The sequence below is a fragment of the Eptatretus burgeri genome, chromosome 7, assembly GCF_056783735.1.
Source record: "Eptatretus burgeri isolate ZD-2024b chromosome 7, Ebu_testis_v1, whole genome shotgun sequence".
NCBI classification, from domain to species: domain Eukaryota; kingdom Metazoa; phylum Chordata; class Myxini; order Myxiniformes; family Myxinidae; genus Eptatretus; species Eptatretus burgeri.
This window is the reverse complement of record NC_140967.1, coordinates 29,072,658-29,098,755: the sequence shown is the minus strand read 5'-3', so window position 1 is coordinate 29,098,755 and position 26,098 is coordinate 29,072,658. Positions and strand designations below refer to the sequence as shown.

General features: G+C 44.6%; 2 protein-coding genes across 2 annotated transcripts in view; one reads left to right on the top strand and one right to left on the bottom strand.

Moving 5' to 3' along the window:
- The window catches only part of EIF6 (eukaryotic translation initiation factor 6), a 47,530-nt gene extending 34,093 nt beyond the window's left edge, over positions 1 to 13,437 (top strand). Inside the window, exons 4-6 of the mRNA XM_085887869.1 lie at positions 3,989 to 4,165; positions 10,053 to 10,234; positions 13,078 to 13,437. Coding sequence (XP_085743995.1) covers positions 3,989 to 4,165; positions 10,053 to 10,234; positions 13,078 to 13,087 — 369 coding nt within the window. The 3' untranslated portion in view covers positions 13,088 to 13,437. The remainder of the gene's footprint in view (positions 1 to 3,988; positions 4,166 to 10,052; positions 10,235 to 13,077) is intronic.
- LOC147022908 (uncharacterized) overlaps positions 13,262 to 26,098 on the bottom strand; it is a 17,464-nt gene continuing 4,627 nt past the window's right edge. The window contains exons 4-11 of the mRNA XM_085890314.1: positions 24,302 to 24,349; positions 21,988 to 22,029; positions 21,172 to 21,219; positions 17,871 to 17,918; positions 16,652 to 16,699; positions 15,953 to 15,994; positions 15,415 to 15,479; positions 13,262 to 13,506 (exon numbers count right to left, since the gene is read on the bottom strand). Coding sequence (XP_085746440.1) covers positions 13,446 to 13,506; positions 15,415 to 15,479; positions 15,953 to 15,994; positions 16,652 to 16,699; positions 17,871 to 17,918; positions 21,172 to 21,219; positions 21,988 to 22,029; positions 24,302 to 24,349 — 402 coding nt within the window. The 3' untranslated portion in view covers positions 13,262 to 13,445. The remainder of the gene's footprint in view (positions 13,507 to 15,414; positions 15,480 to 15,952; positions 15,995 to 16,651; positions 16,700 to 17,870; positions 17,919 to 21,171; positions 21,220 to 21,987; positions 22,030 to 24,301; positions 24,350 to 26,098) is intronic.

Below are 26,098 nucleotides of genomic sequence, written 5' to 3'. Positions count from 1 at the left end.
TTTCGTGCTCAACACAAACATTTGTGTGGGTTGACCGGTGGGGCAACCGCTTCAAAATTTTGGTTGCCTGGAAAAAAAAATTCAATCGTTTTCTGAATAACTTCCACTGCAACAAATTGATACGGTAATTATGCACGCCAACAGCTGTACAAGGCTAGCGGTGCTCATGGAAGCAGATGAACATGAGAATCCCCTTCATCATCCCATCTATCAACAGGAACGCTCTCCTCTCGATGATCTGCTTCAACACCTCGTCTTTTAGCAAGAATAAACCCAAATTGAGACCGCCTTTTCTGACTCGTCATTACTTCGGATGTTGAAAATTGTCCCTCGAGATTAAATGAAATTTCGCTTGGCACAGGTTGAATCTCATTAATTATTCACCCCGTCCCTTACTCGGTTCTCGGAAACTTGCTTGCATGATCAAATAAACTGATATATCGTATGCGACGTAACCGTGTTTTACAAGCTGTTTGTCTCGGGTCACAATTTTTCTTTTCCTGTGAAATCATTTTAAATAATTCTTTTTGTTGATGCATATGCTTTATATATAAAATAATAATAATAATAATAACTCGAAATGCACTTGGAAGAGCGCAACCTGTCCATTAAGTTTCATCCTAATCCGTAACTAACTTTTTGCTCACTTCTTTTTTTTGTTTAACCTGCTACAGACAGACACAAACAAATAGGGGTGAAAACATAGCCTACCAGTCGGGACCCATGGAAATTGCACATAATGTAAAATGTGACTTCAAGACTTCAACCCTCCCCTCTACGCTCCCCACTCTTTCCTCCACCCCCACTCTCTTCTCCTCCTCCTTCACCTCTCTCTTCTTCTCCTCTTCTTCTTCTCCTCTTCCTCTTCTTCCCTCTCCCTTCTTCTTCCCTCTCCCTTCTTCTTCCCTCTCCCTTCTTCTTCCCTCTCCCTTCTTCTTCCCTCTCTCTTATTCTTCTCTCTCCCTCCCCCTCCCTCCCACTCTCATCCTCTTTCCCACTCTCCCCCTCCCTCCCACTCTCCCCCTCCCTCCCACTCTCCCCTCCCTCCCACTCTCCCCCTCCCTCCCACTCTCCCCTCCCTCTCACTCTCCCCCTCCCTCACTCTCCCCTCCCCTCCCTCCCACTCTCTCCCTCCCTCACACTCTCCCCCTCCCTCACTCTCCCCTCCCCCTCCCTCCCACTCTCTCCCTCCCTCACACTCTCCCCTCCCTCACACTCTCCCCTCCCTCACACTCTCCCCCTCCCTCACACTCTCCCCTCCCTCACACTCTCCCCTCCCTCACACTCTCCCCTCCCTCACACTCTCCCCCTCCCTCACACTCTCCCCCTCCCTCACACTCTCCCCCTCCCTCACACTCTCCTCCTCCCTCACACTCTCCCCTCCCTCACACTCTCCCCCTCCCTCACACTCTCCCCCTCTCTCACTCTCTCCCCCTCTCTCACTCTCACCCCCTCTCTCACTCTCTCCCCCTCTCTCACTCTCTCCTCTCTCACTCTCTCCCCCTCCCTCACTCTCTCCCCCTCCTCACTCTCTCCCCCTCCCTCACTCTCTCCCCCTCCCTCACTCTCTCCCCCTCCCTCACTCTCTCCCCCTCCCTCACTCTCTCCCCCTCCCTCACTCTCTCCCCCTCCCTCACTCTCTCCCCTCCCACTCCCTCCCACTCTCTCCCTCCCTCACACTCTCCCCCTCCCTCACACTCTCCCCTCCCTCACACTCTCCCCTCCCTCACACTCTCCCCCTCCCTCACACTCTCCCCCTCCCTCACACTCTCCTCCTCCCTCACACTCTCCCCCTCCCTCCCACTCTCCCCTCCCTCCCACTCTCCCCCTCTCTCACTCTCTCCCCCTCTCTCCCCCTCCCTCACTCTCTCCCCCTCCCTCACTCTCTCCCCCTCCCTCACTCTCTCCCCCTCCCTCACTCTCTCCCCCTCCCTCACTCTCTCCCCCTCCCTCCCTCTCTCCCCCTCCCTCACTCTCTCCCCTCCCTCACTCTCTCCCTCCCTCACTCTCTCCCCTCCCTCACTCTCTCCCCCTCCCTCACTCTCTCCCCCTCCCTCACTCTCTCCCCTCCCTCACTTCCCCTCCTCACATCCTCCCCCTCACATCCTCCCCCTCCCTCACATCCTCCCCCTCCCTCACATCCTCCCCTCCCTCACATCCTCCCCTCCCTCACATCCTCCCCCTCCCTCACACCCCTCCTCCCTCCCACTCTCCCCCTCCCTCCCACTCTCCCCCTCCCTCCCACTCTCCCCCTCCCTCACTTCCCCCCTCACATCCTCCCCCTCCCTCACTCTCTCCCCTCCCTCACTCTCTCCCCCTCCCTCACTCTCTCCCCTCCCTCACTCTCTCCCCCTCCCTCACTCTCCCCCTCCCTCACTCTCCCCCTCCCTCACTCTCCCCTCCCTCACTCTCCCCTCCCTCACACCCCCCCTCCCTCACACTCTCACCCTCCCTCACACTCTCACTTTGTCCTCTTTTTCTCTCCCTCTCTCCCCCTCCTTACCTCCCTCCCACTATCCCCCTCCTCCCTCTCTCCCTCCATCCCCCTTCTCCCTCCCTCCCTCCCCCTCCCCGAACGAAAAGCTTTCAAAGGGGTCCTATATACCATGCATAAATCTCATTGCTCAAGGTCCCTCGAGGTGTTCTACACAAAATTAAAAGAAATCTATGAAAGGTTAACGTTTAAAAAAAATATATATATATATATATATATATATATATATATATATATATATATATATATAGAAATTACACATTTATGTATTTGAAGCCAAAGCAGCACCACGGGCATGACGTAGCACCCCCCTCCCCCTTCTCCCTCTCTTCCTCCCCCCCCCCCTTCCTGTGGCCGGGGAGAGTTTTCAAAGGGGTCCTTCGAAGTGTTTATTATTTCAAAAGCTTTGTTACAACTCCCCCCTCCCCCAACTGTCCATGCTCTCCTCCCCCACTCTCTCACCTCCCCCCTCCCCCCATTCTGTCTATCCTCTTCCCTCCTATCCTCTGCCCCCTCTCTGCATTGCGCCTGACCAGAAACGGCTATTAAAATACGTTTTTCCTTTAAAAGTTTCCATTTTCGTCGGTATTTTTCTTCCCGTTTTTTTTGCATCCAAGTCTTAAAACCATTTTGGCAACTGAAAAATGAAATCGGATATCAAATTAGAGTTGAGATAAAGCAGTGGAGAGTCAGAAAGTGTGAGCCTTACAAAAGAGGCCTATGGAGCCTCAGAGCTGTGTGGAGCAAACAAAATGGTAGAGATTTAATTTTGAAGCCCCTCCTTGAACGGGGGAAACAAGACCATGAACGGACAGACACACTGACACTGTCGGGGAGAGTATTATAGTGTAGATTACCAGTCTTTTTGATGACAATATTAATCGGATCATAAAATCACAATTGGTCATTTAGCACAACCACTATTCCATGGGTCAATCATAACTTGGTTTTGCAAACGACCACGTGAGTGTTGAGCAAGGTACGTCCGTGTTCATCACGGTTGAATGCATGGTTAGCTTAGTGAAGGGCCGTATATAATCACGGACTGGCGCACCTTGCGTGCACACACCTCCACACACTACTTTGATTGGAAATTTCACATTTTCGGATCGGGAAATGTGACCAGCGAGTGAACGCAATTAACACATACACCGCCTTTCAGATTACATTTGCACCTTCGCAGGCGTTCATGCAAGATCACGTGTAGAATATAATAAAGGAAAATCACATTTTATTGATTAATTAACTTATTATCGATCCGGGAGGTCGTTTTTATACATCAAAACATCGTTTTGTACATACATGTTCCAGGGACGATAATCTTGATTGCCCGCCGCCAAATTTTGGTTAATCCTGGGCAACCGTTCATGTTGAGCCTTGTCTACTTTGGCTTGTATATCAAGGAGAGACGCGTCAATGAAGTGTGTAGTTTGAGTTCTTGAGGTTCTGTGCAGTTTGAACAGCAGCTTATTTTTTTTTTTTTTTACACCACAGGAAACCGAAGAGATCCTTGAGGACATACTACGAGTGGAAGTATTCCGGCAAACGGTGGCAGAACAAGTTCTGGTCGGCAGCTATTGTGCATTCAGCAACCAGGGGGGATTGGTACATCCACGCACTTCAATAGAGGATCAGGACGAGCTGTCATCCCTGCTCCAAGTACCACTTGTGGTATGTGCCTGTGCTCGCTTTCGTTATTGTGCTGCAGGATATTACCATTGCTGTCAGCACAAACGTTTTGCAATTGCTGCATTGATGTTTTCAGTTATTACTTATTAGGTTTCAAAGAAATACTTGAAATGTGGCGTCTGAAAAGCTCGCTGCTGTCCTTGGACCCGAGGCTATTTATTGGTACAAATGATGTGGCACAATGTGTAACAATTATACTGACAATGTGCATCGTAATGACAAATGGTACAGGGAAGAGCAAAATTCTGATAATAATAATAGCAATAGCAATAAAAAAAACTGATAATAAACTAGAATGGCACTCGCTGGAGAGCATACCTCCGCCAGGCTGAACAGTTTACAGTTTGCATCCCACTGATAGGCTGGATCTGTATCCGGACCTTCACCAAAATCTAATTGTCTTGTTCTCGTCTCTTACCAAACTCATCCACAAGTTTCGTCATAATCCATCCACAACTTTTTGAAATATCATGCTCTATTTTGTTTTTGGCTCCATCCTTCAATGGTGAAGAATCACTTTTAAATAAAAAAAAAATTAAATTATCAGATCTGGAGCCAGGTCTTCACCAAAATCGAATCACTTCATCCTTGGCACATACCCAACCGGCCCATTGTTTAGTCTGAATCCGTCCATAACCTTTTGAGATATCCTGCTCACAGACAGACAGACACAGATAGGAGTGAAAACATAACCTCGGTCCACCTTCAGTGGTGGAGGTAATAAAAGGTTGATCAAATATATGGAGAAAATAAGCAATTCCATCATAGCTACATGACTAGAATTTAATAATTTTATTTGGCTGCTGGCAGGATAGCCTCGAGGTATGCACACTCACCTCTTGAGTTGTCTAGCTTGGGTTCAAGTCCCGACCCAGATATAAAAATGATCATCACGGTGTTTCGCAGGTACGGCGAAGCATCAATGTGTGCTGTTCCTCTAATTGATGATGAGCTGGGTGTCAAATTTCCCTGGCATTAGTTGGTGGACGTTGAAGATCGCGCAGTGTCCTTCGCGAAGAGTAGGCGAGCCATCACCGGCACCGTGACTAAATTACAAATTTCTGCTCAAACATGCAGGGGGCGCACTGCTTCAGCAGCACTGGCACAGCCCTGTGAGAACTGATGCTAACCCGAAGCTATGTGGGGCATACGAACGACGACTATTCCATGTTGTTTGGATGTCCAGCCATCCTGAGCAATGAAAATGGAACATCTGAGCCGCTATGCCCTGAAGGAATCGTTATCCGAACAGAAAGGCCAAGCCCTTATACATCTGCTTCATCAAAACAGGCATTAACACTCAAAATCATTTGGATCTCCTGTGACGAAGCTGAGTGTCTCGGCCTTTTTCACATCGCAGGCAGGATGATGGCCTTTCCATGTTCTACAGACTCCTTTTTGGTGTTGCACTCTTTGCCCTCTCTTGCCTCTGTCCTTCCCAGGTTTCTGCAGGGAACACATGGTCTGCCAGTAACAATCTTCTTGTTAAACCCCCAAAATCCAGGCTCACTCCTCACCTCCACTCATTTGTTCCTCTTTTATCTCGTCTCTGGAACCAACTTCCCCTGTCTGGTCAGTCCCATTCTTCCCTCCAGGGCTTCAAGACAGCTGTTCACCACTACTTCAGGTCATCCCCCATCCACACTTGTGATATCTTCGACCCCAAATGACCGCATTCCCAAGCACTCCTTTTTCCATGTCATTGTGACCCTCCACCTCCCTCACCTCTTTTCTTTTGTTCATTGTCAGTTGGTTTGTTCCTTTTCTGTTTCTTCCCCGCTTTCCCCTCCCTTTTCTTAATGTTTCATTCAGCTCGTGTGCAGATTCTTTGCCCCTCCTCCCCCCATGTGTCCTCTTTTGTTATCTCTCTCTGTCTGTCTCTGTCTCATTGTATTTTCCCTTTTTCCATTTTGTTCCCTTCCATTCTATGAGCTTCGATCATGTACACAAATAAAAGCATAATCTTCATCCAAACAGTCACCTTAGCATGATGTGGCCTTGCATTGCGTACTCGATGATATGCACACTGTGAACAAGGAGTTGCCTCCCAAAGAGAATAGTGCAGTAAAACGAATACAAACAAGTGTACATAGTACTGTACGTTAAAGGTTTGTAATGCTAACTAGTTTGCAAACAGCCCCTCCCAATGGAAACCCACCAGCATACAGGATGCTCCTGTTGAATGAAAACATTAGACAATTTTCTTCAGTGAAGATACCATGTGCTTTAAAGGTACGTAATAAAGTAATAACACTTTTGTGTTTATATATTGTTACGATTCTCGGAACCGTATGCACACAACAGAGAGTTGTCCCGAGTCAGTTATTCCATTGATATACGTGTAGATAGATCCCTTCCTTGTGTAGTGGGAAGACACGGGGTGCGTTGCGATAGGCAATAGTTAGGATCAATAAATCATTTTTCCCCTTTTATTTTATTCCCTCCATTACATTTCTGAGGCAAAATCCACGACAGCCTACGGTACCCTCTGCCTGCTTGCCCTTCGTCTCGCTTGCCACAGCGTGACAACCCACGGTACCCTCCCCAACGATCGCTTCTATGGCAAAATCGCGACGTGCACCATGGAGTAGACCGGCGCTTTGAGTATTTCACCGTCTACTCCAAACCAGACGTGGGCGGTGAATCACGTTCGTTTTGCACCCAGATGAGCGGGCCAAACTATCGTCTGGCCGAAACCCCGCCCAGAAAGGCGGACCACATGAAGGCCCGGTCCAATTGGAATGCTCGGATCGGACATGACGTCTGTTTCGCCATGGCTCCTCCCTGAGCTCCGTAATTTATAAAGTATGGAGCAATCCTCAGAGTTGTGTCGAGTTGGTTTTGCGGGTCGTTGGAGAGGTCGAGTTAGAATTACGAGTTGTTTGGTCGTTGAAGAGAATTGCAAGTTGGAGAGGTTGAAGAGAATTGTTGTGAAAGTGTTCCTGCTGCCTGGCTCTGCCTACGTCTCGCCTCGACGGCCCGCCTATTGTACTGGTCCTCACCCACACGACCTCGACCAAACCTCTTGTCTGGTCCTGCCTACTGCTCATCTCTCGCCTCTTTGGACTCCGCCAGATACAATTTCCACGTGTGCGGTGGTGGACCGAACCACACAGCTTTTGTCGGGTATCGCACCACGGAGCATCCCTTCCCCCGAATCAGGTACCGAAAACTGTGACCTCAACTCCCTCCCTCCCTGGCTGCAAAAGTCCTTTGCCTTTCATTGGGTTTATTTTGTCTGAGTGTGTTGGCGCCTGTCCGTTAGATAAGCCTGTATAAGATCTTCATTGTTGTAATTGTTGCTTTTATTAATCTTGCGTCATGTCTGCACTCTGTCCGCTTTTGTAAGTTGCTTGTAAAATTGCCGCACCACACCCCTCTCATCTTTCCCCTGCATTACATACCGAATAAACCTTTTTTGGTGCCACATGCTTTTCCCCCACTTATTGTAAATAAATAATTGTGGAAATGTTCCCAGCTCGCCTTTGTCTTTTCCTCCATTGTTCCAGCATGGTTCGGATCTAAGTTTATCCGGGTCTTTATTCCCAACAATCCGTTCCTTCTAGCCGGTACGTCCTTGGCAGTGCCACTCGGCTGCATCCAATCCGGAAAGGTGATCCGTAGTTGGTAGAGTGATCCGGTTCGGACAAGAAGTACCGAAGGCGTGGTTCCCTGGTGGTTAAACCGTGTGGTTAATTAGGTAACCTGATTCTAGACAGGAGGACCCGAGGTCACGTGGTTGAGTTATTGGCATCCACGGTTGGTTAAGCGACCCACCACGTCACGGAATTATCCGTGAGCGACGGCCTAACCGACCATGAATGCCAATAACTCAACCACGTGGCCTAGGGTCCTCCCATCTATAGGTTAACCGGGTTACCTAATTAATCACGTGACGTAATTACCGGGGGACACGCCCTTAGTACGCCTTGTCCGAACCGGATCACTTTACCCGATCAGATGCAGCCAAGCGACACTGCCAGGACATACCGGCTCAAAGGAATGGATTGTTGGGAATAAAGTCCCGGCTCGGTTAGGATACGGACCATGCTGGATCAATGAAAGAAAGGACGAAAACGAGCTGGGAACATTTCTACAAAGGGATTTATTAACAGGCAGGTGAGGAAAGATATGTGGCACAGTGAATAGATTTTGTTGTTGTATGTGAGCAGGGATAGGAAGAAAAGTGTGGTGCAATCACAAACGAGCAACTTACAAAAGCAGACACAGAGCAGACTTATCCCGATCTACTTCTTGTACAAGAGGATCCCGATCTTAACTTAAGCGAGGACAGGCGCCAGGATGGACACACACACACACACACACACACACACACACACACACACACACACACACACACACACACACACACACACACACACACACACACACACACACACACACACACACACACACACGCACTTGCAGTTTTGGATAGAATAGTATGAAAAATCTTTACCCTTGCACAGACTGCAAAGCGTGGGTCCGCCCACCATCGAGCATGCCCCTTGCAGTGCGCGTGGGTCCGCCCGCCATCGAACATGCCCCATACAATGCGTGCAGGTCCACCATTCTTACACGAAGGGTGCAGCTGTGGTTTTTACCGATGGGTCCTGAGCATAGCGTCTGCTGGCTCACGCGAGGATCTCTTGCTTGGATTTACCGTAGGAATGAGGTTCAGATATTTAATCAGACCTCACTATGAGATTTACACAATGCAGTCCCGTTCAACCCAAAGCCTGGTGTTGGCTTAGTGGTTAGGGTGGTGGCTTGGGATCCCAGGGTCCTGAGTTCAAGCCCCGTTGGCTGCTGAATTAACACCAGGGGGTTGACTCAGCCTGTCATCCTTCCGAGGTCGTCGAAATTTGTACCAGTGTACTGGTCCCGGTGTATGCCCCGGTTAGAATAGGTGTACCATATCCCTGTGTGTCGTAAGAGGCGACCAGGGTTGGCGTCAGGAAGGGCATCCGGCCATAAAACATTGCCTCAAGAAAAAGCCCAACCCCTGCAGAGCAGGGAAAAATGGCTGTAAAAACGGTCATAGTCCCGTTCAACCCACTAGAAAAGAAGGAAGGGACTATCTGAACGTACATTAATGAAATAACTGACTGGGGACGACTGTATGTTGGCTGCTATTGGTGTTGGAATGATGCGATTTCTAGAACCGCAACAATATGTACATGTTTGTGCAAGTTGCTGTTGATTGCCATCTCCACATGTGAGTGGGTTTCAGGAGATGGATGGAACAGAGACTTAACTGGTGTGTGTGTGTGTGTGTGTGTGTGTGTGTGTGTGTGTGTGTGTGTGTGTGTGTGTGTGTGTGTGTGTGTGTGTGTGTGTGTGTGTGTGTGTGTGTGTGTGTGTGTGTGTGTGTGTGTGTGTGTGTGTCCATCCGTCCTGAAGGCTTTGTTTATCGTCCACCAAGTTGTGGTTCATGGCGATCTCAATAGAGTGCCACCATGGTGATATTGCTGCCGGATTAATTTCCACCGTCGGTATGAATTTCTTCAATATTGTGTCCATCTTGGCGTGTAGTTGGAAATGTACCGTCCTCCCATTTCGCACGATACATTTGTTACCATAAGAACACTGACGTGACATATACACCTTCTCCTTTGCGTCGAGCGAACAGAGTAGTGAGAGTGCATGCTGTGAAAGTGCAACGAAACTGTGACAGTGTCTGAATGTCCTATGGTGTGGAAGCTTTATCAAAGACTGTGTGAAGTTGTGGGTTTCCTCAAATTGGTCACTGTGTTCACAGCACGTTACCTATCTCGGCGTACATCATAAAGTTATCGTCCTTGATTGTCAGTGATCTTTGAGCTGTACGCCTGCAATCTGTATCGAGTAATTGTGTGGTGTGGTTCAGTCAGGCACAGTAAACCGGGGCAGCGAGGTCATTGCTGCGGGTCTTGTGGTGAACGATTGGTGTGCTTTCTGTGGCCTGGACACGACCAGCACCGAACTCTCGGTCATCGAAAGCGTCTTCAAGTTGAACGACGCTCAGCCTAGCGCCATCGCCACTACCATGCGGGACTCGCTCATCGAAAGGTTTGTCGTGTGTTTGTGCATTCTCACTGCCGATCGATTATACAAATGAGGTATTCCGGTGGGTGTTCCCAAATGTTACGTGGCTTCAAGCGGGTATACAAGCTGTCTGATGAGCTCAGAATTTTGAACCAATTGCCTTGCCAATGGTGCGATTATGGCATAAATGGCAAGTGATCTGTTCCATTTCCCTCGACTCAAAGTGCAATGTTTTGGTAAGACCAAGCTATTCTGGCTGCAGGGTCAATGTGCAGGTGTATTTATTTGACCGCGTAATGTATAAGATATTTAGTTTTATTAACCTCCGCCATCGAAGATCGGAGGTTACTGTTTTCACCCGTTTGTTTGTTTGTTTGTTTGTGAACAGTATTACCGAAAAACTCCGACGGATTTTGACGAAACTTGGTGGGGGGGTTAGGTATGGTACAAGGATCATGCCATTAGATTTTGGACTTGGTCCCCCCCCCCAAAAAAAGTTAGAGAAAAATTTTTTTTTGCATTTCTACATGTTTTAAGTGATTTCCACCCCCCCCAAAAAAAAAATTGTTAGAGAAAAAAAATTTTTTGCAACTTTTTTTTCAACAAAATTTCGATTTTTTTTTTTTTGCATTTCTACATGTTTTAAGTGATTTCCAACCCCCCCCCCCCAAAAAAAAAATGTTGGAGAAAAGAACTATAACTGTCAGCACTGTTAACATCATATTTAATGAATAAGATATAAGGTTCACTTGAGTGACCCCAGCAGTATTGGCGGCGGAGGTTTTGCACTCTCCCGAGTGCTCCCCCTTTAGTTTGATCTCTGTATTAACCCTATTCAGGCTGAGGGGGGAGTCAAAATGCCCCCTCCCCCCATCCCCTCCATCCCCTCCCTCCCCCCATCCCCTCCCTCCCCCCATCCCCTCCCCCATCCCCTCCCCTCCCTCCCCCATCCCCTCCCCTCCCATCCCCTCCCCTCCCTCCCTCCCCTCCCTCCCCATCCCTCCCCCTCCCTCCCCATCCCTCCCTCCCCTCCCTCCCCCATCCCTCCCTCCCCTCCCTCCCCCATCCCTCCCCCTCCCTCCCCATCCCTCCCTCCCTCCCTCCCCCATCCCTCCCTCCCCCATCCCCTCCCCTCCCTCCCCCATCCCCTCCCTCCCTCCCCCATCCCCTCCCCCCATCCCCTCCCCTCCCTCCCCCCATCCCCTCCCTCCCTCCCCCATCCCCTCCCTCCTCATCCCTCCCCTCCCTCCCTCCCCCTCCCTCCCCTCCCTCATCCCCTCCCTCCCTCCCCCCCCTCCCTCCCCTCATCCCTCATCCCCTCCCCTCCCTCTCCCTCCCTCCCCCTCCCTCCCTCCCTCCCCCCCTCCCTCCCTCCCTCCCCCTCCCCTCCCTCCTCCCCCATCCCTTCCCCTCCCTCCCCCCATCCCCCCTCCCTCCCCCCATCCCTTCCCCTCCCTCCCCCATCCCCCTCCCTCCCCCCATCCCCCTCCCTCCCCCATCCCCCTCCCTCCCCCATCCCATCCCCTCTCCCCCTCCCCTCCCCTCTCCCCATCCCCTCTCCCCATCCCTCTCCCCCTCCCCTCCCCCCATCCCCTCCCCTGTTATTTCTCCAAGTCCTGCAAATTTCCAAATCAAGTCTTGTGCATCTTTTAATAACAAATTTGTGCAACTAGCTCACCAGAAGTAAACCCCTAATCACTTGACATTGATGCAGTAAAAAGGCAATGCCAACAACTTTGTATGATCCCGATGTATGTGATTCATTTCATATCAACCATGTACCCAGGGAGTGTACTTGGGGGAAGTCAGAGAGGGCTTTCCCAGAATAATAAAAATCTATATTTTTATCACTAAATCTATGAAATAGGTATGTTAAGATTTTCTGTCTGCACCAAATGCCATGGCAATCGGACGCTCCGTCTCCAAGATCTTAAGGGAGGTCAAAATGAAGCCTTGCATGGTGATATACTTTGGTCTGAAGTTTGTTTTACTTTCAATGTTTAGATTTTGACTTTCTGCAGGTATCTCTCAGAGAAACAGCAAGTGCCTCTTGCATGACAATGCATTTGATCTTGTGGCCATTGTGCAATGTTTTGGCAAACTTAGTGCTTTGTTGAACCTTCATCAAACCAAGGACAAGATGGCTTAAAAAGGCTGAGCCTTTTCAGAGCCATGTTTGGAATAGAATATCATTACTTTGCTGTTTCCTTCATACTTCATGTTCAACACTATCAGTTTGTCCTGATAAGATTGAGTGGATATGAAATTAACTTGATTGCATCCCTATAAAAGGACTAACTTTAGACCTTCATTAAAAACATGACTTGCAGGTTTCCAATAAGCCATGTGATATTTATAATATGTAGGAGCAAATGTTTTTGTATGGTTGCTCTATTCCCATTTGTTGGACAGGTGGCCTGACATCACCCACAATTGCAAACATATATATCTGCCATTTTTTTAAGCTGAAGTCTTCAGTCACCATGCCCTCCAAGTTTCCTGTTCACTCTTAAAAGGATCAATATTGAAATGGAGCTGTTGTGGGCCTCATGTAGGTGATGGTGTGTTGGCCTGAGAGTGCAATTGGAGTTATCCAAGTGACAACCCCAATATATATTGGTGCACAAAAGCAGTTCATGTTTTTGCTCCATTTGTGCAACCCAGATTATTTTATTTTTGGGAGCAATTGAAGCAGTACCATTGCTTATACACCTAAATAAATGTAACAAGAATGTTGCATGCTTGGAAAAGATCACCCATGGGGTGGGTACTCTGTTTATAAAAGTTGTGGCTCAATTGTAGACAATTGCTGTTTAGCTTGAGATTGAAACCAATTTAACTTTTTTTTTTTCTCCTTCCTTTTACAGCTTGACATGAATTTGGCAGTTGGTAAAAGTGAAAATATGCTTTTGATGCAGAGGAAATCCCTGAGCAACTGTAATTGTTTTTTTTTGATATTTATACTTGTACAATCATTTATTTTAAGTATAAAATATCTGTCACCTTTGAAAAAGTTCATTTAGTTTAAAATGGAATGTGAAGGAGCAGATGTCAGATTTGCATCAATTTAATTCAGTTTTTTCAACATGAATGCAAACATCAGAAAGACATCAGCAAAGCATAATCACCAGGTTAAAAATTCCATAAAGCCTAAAAATACATCTTGAAACAGCTGTGAAGATTTTATTATATAAATTGAAACAATACATTAAAGCCCCCAGAAGTGACTTTGTATTCATTGAAGTTGAGCTATTTGAAAAATCTGTGTAAGCACTCCAAATTCATGTTTCCTCCACCTGTGAAAAAAAAAAAATCACAAAAGGCCTTGAGGTCAAGATTTTTCAAGTTAATTTATAGACATTTCAGAAGCCATGATTTATTTTTATACACTACAATGAATTAAAATAAACAATTTGTTTGGATGGGAAATGTAAAACAGCAGTCGATTGATCACCAATGTAAATCACCAGTGATTGATGACCAGATTCCCAAACTTATCAAGATGGTACTCGCTCTGCCATGTGGGTCACGGTTCAGAAGTTTGAATGTGAGATCAATGGAGGGGAGAGGGGTCAGGGGTCAAGATGGTGGAGATGCAGAGAAGGTTGGAAATGGTGTGTTTTGCAGGAGACCAGATGGAATGGAGACAGGGTGAAGATGTTGGTGGGAGGATAAAATGAGTAATGGCATCAGAAGATATCAATCAGCAAGCAGGTGATCAGAGTGGAAAGGAAGGAGGGACAGATAGTTATGGCATGGGTGGTGCTTGGAAAAAGGTGCATTATGGGAAAGACTGGGCAGAAAAGCAGAAATTCAGGGACACATTGTCGATAATGGGAATGGTTGAGCCGGAGGTGATGCTGTGCATTGTGGGAGTAGCTTTGCTGGGTGAAGAGGAAAGTTTTGGTAAATTTGAGTGTGGAATGATGAATAGAGAGGGTCACATGGGATGGCCGTAGCTGGTTCATTCTTTCAAAAGCAGGAAAGCCACAATATTACTGAGAGGAGTGGACAACATAGAACAGAACTGGATTTGGTGGTGATAAGAAGGCGACAGTTGGAGGGTTCAGGATTATAAGGAAGTGGTGAGAACATGTTGCCACCCGGCACAAGCCTATAGCGCATGTGGTATGGATGAAGAAAAGTAGGGAGATTAAGAGCAGTGGTCAAAGATTATTAGGTGAGGGGAAGTGGAGGGGCAAAGTCATCTGAGAGTACAAGGAGAGGATGAGGGCCAGGAAAGAGCAACTTGGTGAAGCACAGAAGCATTTATGCGAATTGCACAATTGTGTGAAAGGACATCAGGAAATGGTGCATTGTCGAGGGATAGAAATCAGGTATGGTGGATGGAGAAAGTAGCAAAGCCGGTTTGGAAGATGAAGGATCTAGGGTTGCGGCACACCTGTATGGGCAAAAGGAAAAAGCAGCAAAGAGCAATGATATGGAAGAGGTGGTGTACAAGTGGGAAGAAGGTGATCTATAAATTGGTGGACATGAAGTGGGGGAAGGGGGGGGTCATTAAGGATGGTGGTGGGAGGCTAGTGACGGTAGTATTGAAAGTGTGGGAAGGAAGTAATGGAGAGCTGGAGCTACAGTGTCATGTGGAGGTCTGGACAGGATTGAAGAGGATGGAGAAGGGAAGAGTACCAGGCATTGAGGCGTTTGCAGAGATGATAATTGCAGCAGAAGTCAGTTGGACAGAAGCATTTCAATAAATGTATGTACGAGAGGGTTTAATTCTAGAGAATTGAGGACAGAGTTAGTTGTGCCAATAAGGAATGGGAAGGGAGATGTTCAAGATCCAAAGAAGTACAGGAGCATTACACTCCCAAGTCATGTGATGTCATGAAGAGGCTGGAGAGGATTCTGAATGAGAGGATACAGGAGAGTGTGGCGATGGAGATTGAAGAGCAGCAAGGGTTTAGAAAGGGTAGGGGAACAATGGATGGGATGTTCATCGACACAGCTGGTGGAGAAGAGGTTGGAGGTGCATGGTGAAATGGCTGTGTCCTTTGCCAAATGTCTGTGATCAATGATTGGCACAATTCCAAATTCCTACCCTAAACTACAGTGGGCACTGCCCCATTCAACCAATGCTACTTCCAACCATGTGCTGCATACAGAAGAAGGTTCATATTATAATCTGTTCAAAAGTTCATGTCTTCCAGAGAATATTGCTGTGAACTACCAACTGGGGCACTCACCACTCAATTGCATGCAGCTCCCTTCTGTGTACTACAGCAATCTGCATCTTGGCAGCAACATGTTCCTAAAAGCAACAGAGGGAGATATCTACATTTAACCAAATTTTCAAGTTTCATTACCAAGATTGTTTTTTTATTTCAATTGCCAACTTACCAACCTTTGCAGAGCCATTACTGTGTACTTTGTTTAAATTGTCCCACAACTTGCCTAAACTCATGGGTTGATGGGACAGGTAAGTAAAATTGCCATTTTCAATAGCAGCACATATTTTGCAATGCTCTATTAGATTCTAACCAGAACCAAGAAACTTTTGTATCAATCGTGCTGGGAGTGACCAAAGTGCACACAAAGCTTTGATAATGCACACCAAGGCACGAGTGATTGACCCGAGCAAAAAACCTCAATAATGTCCCAGACCAGACCCCCTGCATCAAGAATTACTTAGAACAGGTCGGTGTGAGAAATGAGTTCGTTGCATCCGTATTAAAACGGAACATGAGTGATGGGTGGTAAACAAAATGCCAAAACCAAACATACCTGTTCCTTTCCCAACAGGGATGCATTTGCAGGTGCAGCACTCTGGAAAAGTTGATTAAAAATAAAATTGATTAATGTGTGAAAAGTTAAAGGTTTTGCATTGATGTGCACAGAAGGAAAAAAAAAAAAACTTTCACTCTGGTTTACCAGGGGGTGCTGACTGGAGGTTAAAATTCCAACAACAAAAAAGTAATAAATGCACAACTATAATCCAATGCTTGTTTATATGAACAAATAAAATCACAACATTGTCACAAGTACAATGCAAGGCAGTTTGAATCTGAGTCTTAACATAGCTTTTCATGCCAAATACCACAGCGTGGGTTACAGAAAAAGAAAATTTGAAGTGGAGTACAATCTTTGCGGAAGCTAAATAACCAAGCAAATTGATAACCGCAATTTTAGCGTCTAAAGTGGTTTGCAATGCGCAAATGAGAAGAGCACCTTCACAGCCAAAACTACAGACCAAGGTATATTCACCAAGATACATTCATGGTAAAATAATATGCAATTCATAGGCGACTCACTTGTTGCCCAATGGAGGCATCAAGCAAGCCAACTATGCACAGGGTCTCAAAATGTTTGCAGAACCCCCCCCCCCCCAAGAATGTCAATGAATGACATTCGCTGTTGTACAATACCCCAAAACTGTACACGTATGCATTAGGTGATAGATAAAATGCCAAAATCAATACATACCAGTTCCTTTCCCTTTCTCAACAGGGACACATTTGCAAGTGCAGCACTCTGAAAAGGATGATAAAATAAATTAATAAAATTGATTAATGTGTGAACCGTTAAAGGTGCACAGAAGGAAACTTTCACTCTGGTTTGTCCATTCCTATTGATGCATCAGAGGGTTAAACATTTAACTAAAATACTACACAACTACAATCCCATGCTAGTTTGTTTGGATAAAATAGGAAATGATCAAAAGTACAATGCACAGCAATTAATTTGTTTGTCTTAACAGAACCAAGTATAATAATGTACACTGTACTAAACAAAGCTTGCTCTGCCAAAAACACCAAAAAGGACATTAACGAATTATGGTGGTAAGATAGCCCAAAAGTGTAGTCTGGCCAGATCAAAGAGCAATAAAAAGTACATGAAGATAAGTCAGACTTGAAAGCCCAATTAACACCCGCACCCCCTTTGGCTCACAGGATGGCCTGGGGTACACAAACTCTCCTCCAAGCTGTCTAGCCTGTATTTGAATCCCAAACCAGCTATAAACAGTCATCCGGTGTTCCACATACAGGGCGATTCATTAATGGTGCTGTCCCTTGGATGGATGTTGAACTGGATCTCCCATTAAATCCCACAGTAACCTTCACGACGAGTAGGTGAGCTATCGCCGGCACCATGAATTAATTCTAAATTCCTGCCCCGACTTCCTGAGTCAGAGTGCAACCCATTCAGCATTCTAACCCAAGCCAATGAAACTGTCTCGACAGCCCTACACACCTGACGGCATGAGGAGGGTCATCAATCTCTCCCCACATTAATTATTTATCCAAGTTGGGTGTCCGAAATGTATTCATTCCATATTAAAACGGTACACGAGTAATGGGTGGTAAATAAAATGGCAAAACCAAACATAGTAGCCCACATCGAGAGAAGAAAAAGTGGTTCGATGGAAAGGGTATGTGGTGCGAGGGAGCTAGTGAGAGTCTGGGATTGGTAGGGGGGGGGGTGTTCCTCCCTCCCTTTAATGGTAGGGAAATTGTAATTTTAACCTTAAATTTGTACATTCTAAGACACTTTTGCTAAATTATCATGTTTTCCTGATGGATTAACACCCGAAGGCTGCCAGAAACCGTCACAACATGAATAGCGATCAAAAACAGCTGTAAACTACCAGCCTGTGCTGTTTAAAGTACAAAAAGCAGTGGAGTTGGCAACTATGCAAACGTACCTTTTCCTTTCCCCTTCTCAACAGGGACGCATTTGCAGGTGCAGCACTCTGAAACAGTTGAGGAAAAGTAAAAGACCACTTCACCCTGATTTGTCTTCTGGAGGTTAAAAATTTCAACCCACCAAAACCACAACTATTAAACTGGGCTGCATTTGAAATTTTTTTCAGAGGTCTAGGTTTTCTCAACGGTTCTTACGTTTTTTGCATGCTGAATTCAAAAATGTGTCTAATTTCACTCAATCAGGTCAAGTTTTTATGCTATCTCAATTTTAAGGAAAAAAAAAATTTTAATTAGCATTTTTTTATTCAAAATCAGACTTGCATTGACAGAAAATGTACAAACTATACATATAACAAGTACACTAAATGTGGAAGAAAGTGCCTTCTCAATTACTTTCATTTTCAGGAAAATAGATAAATCGTTGTTTCTACAACACCCAACTTCAGTCGCTGTTTTCCTTTGTCTTTTTAATGTCGAATTTCACATTAACGGTACTTGTGTGTCATTTTATATATAGTTTGTACATTTTCTGTCAATGTTAGTCTGATTTTGAATTTTAAAAAAAATTGATTATTTTTTTTCCTTAAAATTGATTTAAAAAAAAAAAAAAAAAAAAAAAAAAAAAAAAAACGACCTGCTTAAGCGAAATGAGATACATTTCCAAATTCAGCATGCAAAAAGCATATAAAAACCGTTGAGAAAACCTAGACCTCTGAAATGACAGACCAGTGTTATCTAATGCTGCTTTATGTGGACAAATAAAAATCACAAAAAGTTGTCAGATTCAATGGAAGGTGCTTGAATCTATTTTTTACTCCTCCCAGGACCAGTGATGATGATGATGTGCACAGCATTCAACACCAAACACAGCTTGGTACACAAAGTGATGCAACTATGTACAGAAAACCCCAAAGAATGCAAATGTACGATACCCCCAAAATCGAATGCCATTGCCAGAAAGAATGAATGTTACGACAAAAAAAAAAAATTGCAACCAAAAAGTACAAGTGAAGAATTGGAGCTGTACTTTGGTAAGGTGGTGGTGCAGTGGTACAAATAAATGGCTTTAATGGGACAGTCAAGTAAAATTGCCTTTTGGCCTCGTCTTTGCAATGCTCAATGAGAACAACCAGTACCTCGTCTTTTTACTCCGTGCGTGAAACAAAAACTGGGGTTTAGCAATTGGTTCGTTCTTTGTCTGAAGAATATGATCAAGGAACTACTTAATTTCAATTGAATATTACATTTTAAACACTGGAGAACACGAACCCACAATTTCACTTGACACGCAAATTGGAAGGAATCTCGTCCCAGGCAAGCATTCACACAGAAAGGTGATTTATTTATTTTCAAACAAAATTTAAAATCATTCCGAACAGGAAACTTAGTTTTTAAAGATGGCATAAACTGAAGGACACAAACAGGCATGTGGAACTAATTTAACGTGTTCGATAAATTGGTGTAAAAGTGGTAAACTTACAGAATTTTTTTTCTTCCCCCAACAACCTTTAAAACATTAACTCCACCCACAAAAGTCGATGAGGTTACGTTTTCACTAGTTTGTCTGTGAGCAGGATATCCCAAAGTTATGGACAGGTTGGGTGTTTGACAAGGAAGAATTGATTTGATTTTCATGAAGGTTTGGATGCAGATTAAGCCCATCAGTGGGATACAAAATGTAAACTGTTCAGTCTGGCAGTGGTATACACTCTACCTCATGCTGTCTAGTTGCAATTGAATTGTATACTTGAACACTGTGGAACAGAAATCACCTTGTTGGCACTTCCTAAAATAAAAAGCTTCGTTTTGCAATACTTGGACAAAATATTACGCCATCTCGACCAATCAAATTTACTGCTCATGCTCTCAACGTTGGGAAAGAGATTCAGAGAAAATTGCAGCTCGTGGAAATAGATTGTGCACAGAAACACAAAGCAGGAGTTCAAAAGACCCTTCCCATGTCTATCTCAAGACTGTAGGGTAAGCATAAGGTGTTCAATACAAGGGTCTCTGCTTACAGAAGAACCAAATGGCAGTGTGTTTACAAACCACCAGAAGTTGTGGTGGGTGGTGGAGATGACCATACGAAAGAAGAAATAACAAAAACATGTAACAATCTGATGGAACAGCATGTTAAATATTATAATCAGTGTGTGGAATAGTTTAAGGATCTGCATTGGTGAGCATGTGAGGTAGTGATGGGCAGCACATTTCAAAGACTGAAGTGAGGATGAGACAATGAACACAATAATGGGATGAATGAATACAGGTGGACAACCAAATGGACTTTGGGAGGATGAGAAGATTCAGGTTTCTGGAGGAACACATGCATATTTGGTCGGAAGCCCAAGGCCAGATTGTAAGCTTGTATTAAAGAGCCCACAAACTTGCTGCTGGTGAGAGAGTCCTAAGGAAGCAATCTCAAGCCTTAAAAGTCAAATGGTGAGGAAGTCTGTTTTTGACCTCAAGAGGAGCACCAGCTCATAGTGACGAGCTAAACTCCATATTAGAGCCTTGTTCAGTGACGAGCTTGGTATGGTTCAGAAATGCCTCAACTCAGGATACCTGGACGGTAACTTGCCTTTTACTACGTGATATGATCCTTGAAAGGTTATAGCAGATGAAACCAAACAGTTCTTGGAATTACAGCTCCTCAATTGGCTCTCTAGGAAAGTGGATTGGAGAATTTAATTGCCAATTACTGTCGAAAAACCTTGAGCCTGCGACTTGCCAGCATTGAACATTGTGGTCGAAGTTGCTCACCAGAATCTTATCTTGCCCAGGTTCAAGGAAAAGGATTCAGCAGTGGCTAATCTTTATCGAGTACGATGTAATGTTTTACACAGGCTAGAATAATCAGCAAAATCGTAAAGTTGGTTTTCAAAAGAATTACAGATCATTGATTTTGGATCAACAATGCCTTGTTGAAACCACAGTCCGAAAGGAACAACCATCCAGTGCTACCCGCAGTTTCCGCTTGAAGAGCAAATCGGACAATCACTTGATTAGGGGACCCTGAATACCAAATCAAGAAAACACGTAAATCAAGGCAGGATGCCAGAGAGATGGTTCCAACGTCTTCTCGTGATTCAATGAATCTGTCCACTACTGTATCAGAACAAGTAACACGCACTTGTATCAATATCACTGAAAGTGAAAACACGTCAATATCCTCGACCCTAACCCTCCCACCCACCCCCCCCCTCCCTGCATACATTATTAATACAAGGTCGGTGAAAAAACGCTCATTCATCAACGAATGAGATGGGTGGTCAATTAAATGCCAAAAAGTAAACGTACCTGCTCCTTTCCCTTTCTCAACAGGGACGCATTTGCAGGTGCAACACTCTGGAAAAGTAGAAAATGAAATTGATTAATGTGTGAAAAGTTTGACTGCCTCCAATGTGCACAGAAGTAAAATATTTAATGCTGGTTTGTCAATCATTGATCTCTCATGGGGGTTAAACTAAATATAAAAAAGTGCAATGCAAGGCACTTTGAATGAATTCATTTTACCAAAACAAAGTATTAAGACAATGAAAATTGTTGTGTGGTTTCATTTTATTTATTTTTTTTTTAAACATGCCAAATGCAGCTTCATATACCAAGTCTTGTAAATGCATGCAGCGAACTCCAAAAAATGTAAATGGATAACAATCGTGGTGATATAAAAGCCCAAAACAATGTGGCCTGACCCAATCAAAAAACCATTACAAATCCGGTAAAAGGAAACATTTACAACCAAAAAGTACAATATTAAATTTCGCAAGTTAAAAGAGTAAATCATTTCAGATTGACTTCTGTAAGGTCACGGTGTAGTGATGGACGAGAATTCCACATCTTGGCCAAACAAATCGCTTAAATGAGACGACCAAGTGATTTGATGGTACATCTTTGCAATGCTCGATCAGATCACAATCAAAATGTGGAACAAACTTTATCAATCGTGCTAGAAGTGACCAAAGTGCATCCTTCACACTAAGACGAGTCAAACTTTAACACCTAAATAATATCCCCGACCCCCTGCATTGAGATTTACACAGGTTTGGTGCCAGAACCACGTTGAAATGGAGCACGAGTGACGGGCGGTAAATGCAAAGTCAAAACCAAACGTACCTGTTCCTTTCCCAACAGGGACGCATTTGCAGATGCAACAATCTGGAGAAGTTCATAAAAAAAAATTAAAATTCAGAGACTATCTCAATATGCACAGAAGGAAACAATTTCACTGTGGTTTGTCCTTCAAAGAATGATGCCCCCTGAGGTTAAAAATTCAACCAATTAATAATGTCATGTTTTTGTTTGGATAAATAAATAAATACAATGTAAGGCAATTTGAATTTCAGTTTTTAATTCCACCAAGTCTAGAGATGTCAATGCTTAGTACTGTACTTGATATACTAAATAGTCAATGTATACAAAAAATAAAAAAAACAACCAACCTACATAATGTAAATGAATGACATTCATAGTGGTACAATGCCCCAAAACAATGAGGAATGGCCACACGTATACAATACACTCCCACTCAGGAAATCAGGGAAAGAATTTGTTCATGGTGCCGATAACTTGCCTACTCTTCGTAAATGACACCGAGGGATTGTTAACATCCACCAATTAATGGCAGCAGATGGGACACCCAGTTTAACATCCATTCGAGGGACTGCACACACGTTGATGAATCACCATGCTTGTGACAGTTTATAGCTGGGTTGATATTCGAACACAGGAGAGTGTGTGTGTACCTCTCGGCTATGGTGTCATTCCTCCTAAATCAAGAATCATTTATACAAGTTGGATGCGAGAAACTCATTCAATTTTTTTTTATTGTACGTGGTCAAGGCTCGTGGAAGAGATAGGACACATCAACATAAAAGGAACAGCAGGAGGAGAAAGCAAAGGATGGACAAGATGGATACATAAGCAAAAAAAAAAAAAATTGGGTGGGGTGGGTGGTTTAACAGGTGACGAAAAGATCATGGTTTTGGATGTGGGGGGGGGGTGGTTTAACAGGTGACGAAAAGATCATGGTTTTGGATGTGGGGGGGGGGGGGTCGACTTGAGATGATGTGAACAGCTTACTTAAAGACTTGGAGGGAAGAATGAGAAGGAAGAGTGTGGATCGTTGTTCCACAAGCAGGTGAAAGAAAAGAAAAAAAAAAAGAATAAATGAATGGATGGGAGCAGCGTTTCTAGATTTAGGCCATCGATAACTTCATTGTGAGAGATTCCAATAATCTTGAAAGCCTTGGTTTCCACGGCGTCAAGCTGAGCAAGACGCGAGGCAGAGTTTCCAGCACAGATGGGAGAGCAGTACTCAAAGCTGCAGATGAAAGCCGAGTAGGTGGATATGAGCTCAGGTGTGCCAAAGAAGAACTTTTCACGACAGAATGCCCAGATGGAGTTTGGCTTGCCCAAAAGAGATCATGGCTGAGAGTGAGACCCAAAAGTACAAGTGACAACTTCTTTGAGAGGGTTGTTGAGAAAGTAGATGGGAGGGTTTGTAGTTAAGTACAGTGAGTGAGTGAGTGAGTGAGAAAATATATCCCAGGATTGAAAGACATATTCCTAGTGTTTGACCAGTTTGTGATTTTTGTCAAAGTCTGTAGAACGGGAAGAGGCTGCTGCCCGTCTGTCTGAAGGATGAGAGACGTCACGGCAAAGGGTGGAGTCATGAGCATATACATGTAGGAGACTTTCCAGAGTCAGTGAGATCATTTATGAAGATCAAGAATAATATGGGGCCGAGAACACCGTCTTGGGTACTCCAGCCTTGACAGGGAGAGGAGAGAAGAGTTCCGTTGAGCCACACATTGTCTACGAGTGGAGGAAGTCAGTAACCCAAGAGTGGAGATGGCCTTGGATACCACAGGCAGACAGTTGAAAGCAAAGCAGGATGCCCGACTGTATCAAAAGCTTGAGATGTGTCCAGAGACACGGCCCTGATCTCATGTCTAATATGGAGGGCCTCCACCATTCCTGGGAGTCGAAGCAGCATGTCCAAGGTAGAGTGACCAGGTCTGAATCCGAACTGGTGATCTGAGATGAGGCTGTTGGAGAAAAGAATGATTTTATGTCAACTGGGATGATCGATTGATGACCTTGCTGATTGGAAGTAAACCGATTAGGCTGTAGTTAAGCGGATTGGTTTTTGCACCTTTATATGTAATGCTGTGATATTGGCTGATTTTCAAGAAGATGGAAGATGCCCTATGGTAAATGACAGGGTGAAAAGGGCAGACAGAGGAAGCACAAGAGCAGCAGAGCAGGTTTTTAGGACACGTGAGCTGATGCCGTCCGGTCCAGTTACAAAATCAGAATTGTGGGTTGCCAGAAACTTTTGCACCTTCTCAGGTACAAAAGACAGAATCCAGGAGCAGGTGGGTACGACTGGGAAAGGTTGTAAATAAAATGCCAAAACTGAACGTACCTGTTCCTTTCTCTTTCCCAACAACGACGCATTTGCAGGTGCAACACTCTGAAAAAGTTGATGAAAAATAAAATGAATCAATGTGTGAAAAGTTCAAGATTTTATTTCAACTGTACTTCACTCTGGTTGATCCAACAGAGGATCCCTACTGGAGATTAAAAATTTAAAATACCACAAATAACTGCAATCCCTTGCTGGTTTGTTTCAATTATTGTTAAAAAAAAATATATACATGTCTATAAAATCAAAATGTAAATGCAATACAAAGTAGTTATTATATGAGCAAGACCAATATGTGCCTTCTGAAATGATGCTCAGTGGGTATGTGCAGAAAACCCAGGTAACGTGTGGTGTGTGTGTGTATATGTGTGTTGCCTGAAATGGCTCACAAAGCTCCAAAATGATCAAAAATATTTGGAAACGCAACATAGAAAGGGCTGTACCTCTGCACAATGAAAAATTTGGAGAACATTCTCAGTTCGCCGAACGATCAGCTACTCATCGTATAAACTACCGACCATGTGTGCCGGTGCAAGGCCCGAGTGGACGGACATGTGCTACACAAACCCCCGACGGATTGCCACTGGTGAATGAACTGTTTATCTGGATTAGGATTTTCTGAACACCAATGGGAAGGCCATATCTGGGGCTTGTGTATGTCCAGAGCAAGTTTAAAATGACGTTTACTATTAATCATGGTGGGGGGAGGGGGGGTAAGCTACAGGAGCTGTGAGGGGTTATAAATATTTTATTGTTCAGTTCCAGGGCCACAAATGAAATTTTACTCGATTTTTTGCACCTATTGCTAAAAGAAGAAGTCCTTCCTTGTGTACGTTTTATAACCGTTGCCACTACTCGCTTGCATCAGTAGGAAATGGTACGAACTAGCCACCGACCTTCCATGGATATTTGTAGAATTCCTATATTGAAAGTCCAATTTGCATTTCGGAACAGAACAATTAAGGTTAACCAGAATAAAAATTGCCTCTTTCTTCGAAATGCTGAAAATCATTTTTAAAAGAAGGTTTGAAACGGATTTTGTGTGAACAAGGGCAGGTTAAAAGTGCCCGGTGAGCCCAACTGAATCAGTGTAAAAACCACACACACACACACACACACACACACACACACACACACACACACACACACACACACACACACACACACACACACACACACACACACACACACACACACACACACACAGAAAATCATTACAACTTGAAGGGTACTTGGTAGAGCGCATACCTAAACCACGTAATGCCTGGTCCATGAGAACACATCAACCCCAATAAATTTTTGAAATATCATTTTGGCCCAATCTCTCAATGGTGAAGAATCACTTTAAATAAATAAATAAATAAATAAACTCTCGTATCCAGATCTTCACCAAAATCGAATCAATTCGTCCTTGCCACACAACCAACATGTCCACAAAGTTTCGTCCGTATCCATCCACAACTTTGAGATATCGTGCTCTCTATCGTTTTTGGACAAATCTCTAAATGATGAAGAATCATTTTTAAAATCCTTGTAGTCGGATCCGGATCTTCACCAAAATCTAATCATTTCGTCCTTGTCACACACCCAGCCACAATTTCATCCAGATCCGTCCACAACTTTGAGATATCCTGCACAGAAAGGGCAAAAAAAAAAACTCCGATAATGTAAATGGACAATACCAAACAATGAATCATGGCCACACCAAAGAAAGCAAGACCAATACATCCAGATGAGTCAACAAACTGAAAGAAAAACTTTTAAGGCAAAACAACATCCCTGACCCCCAAAGTGAAG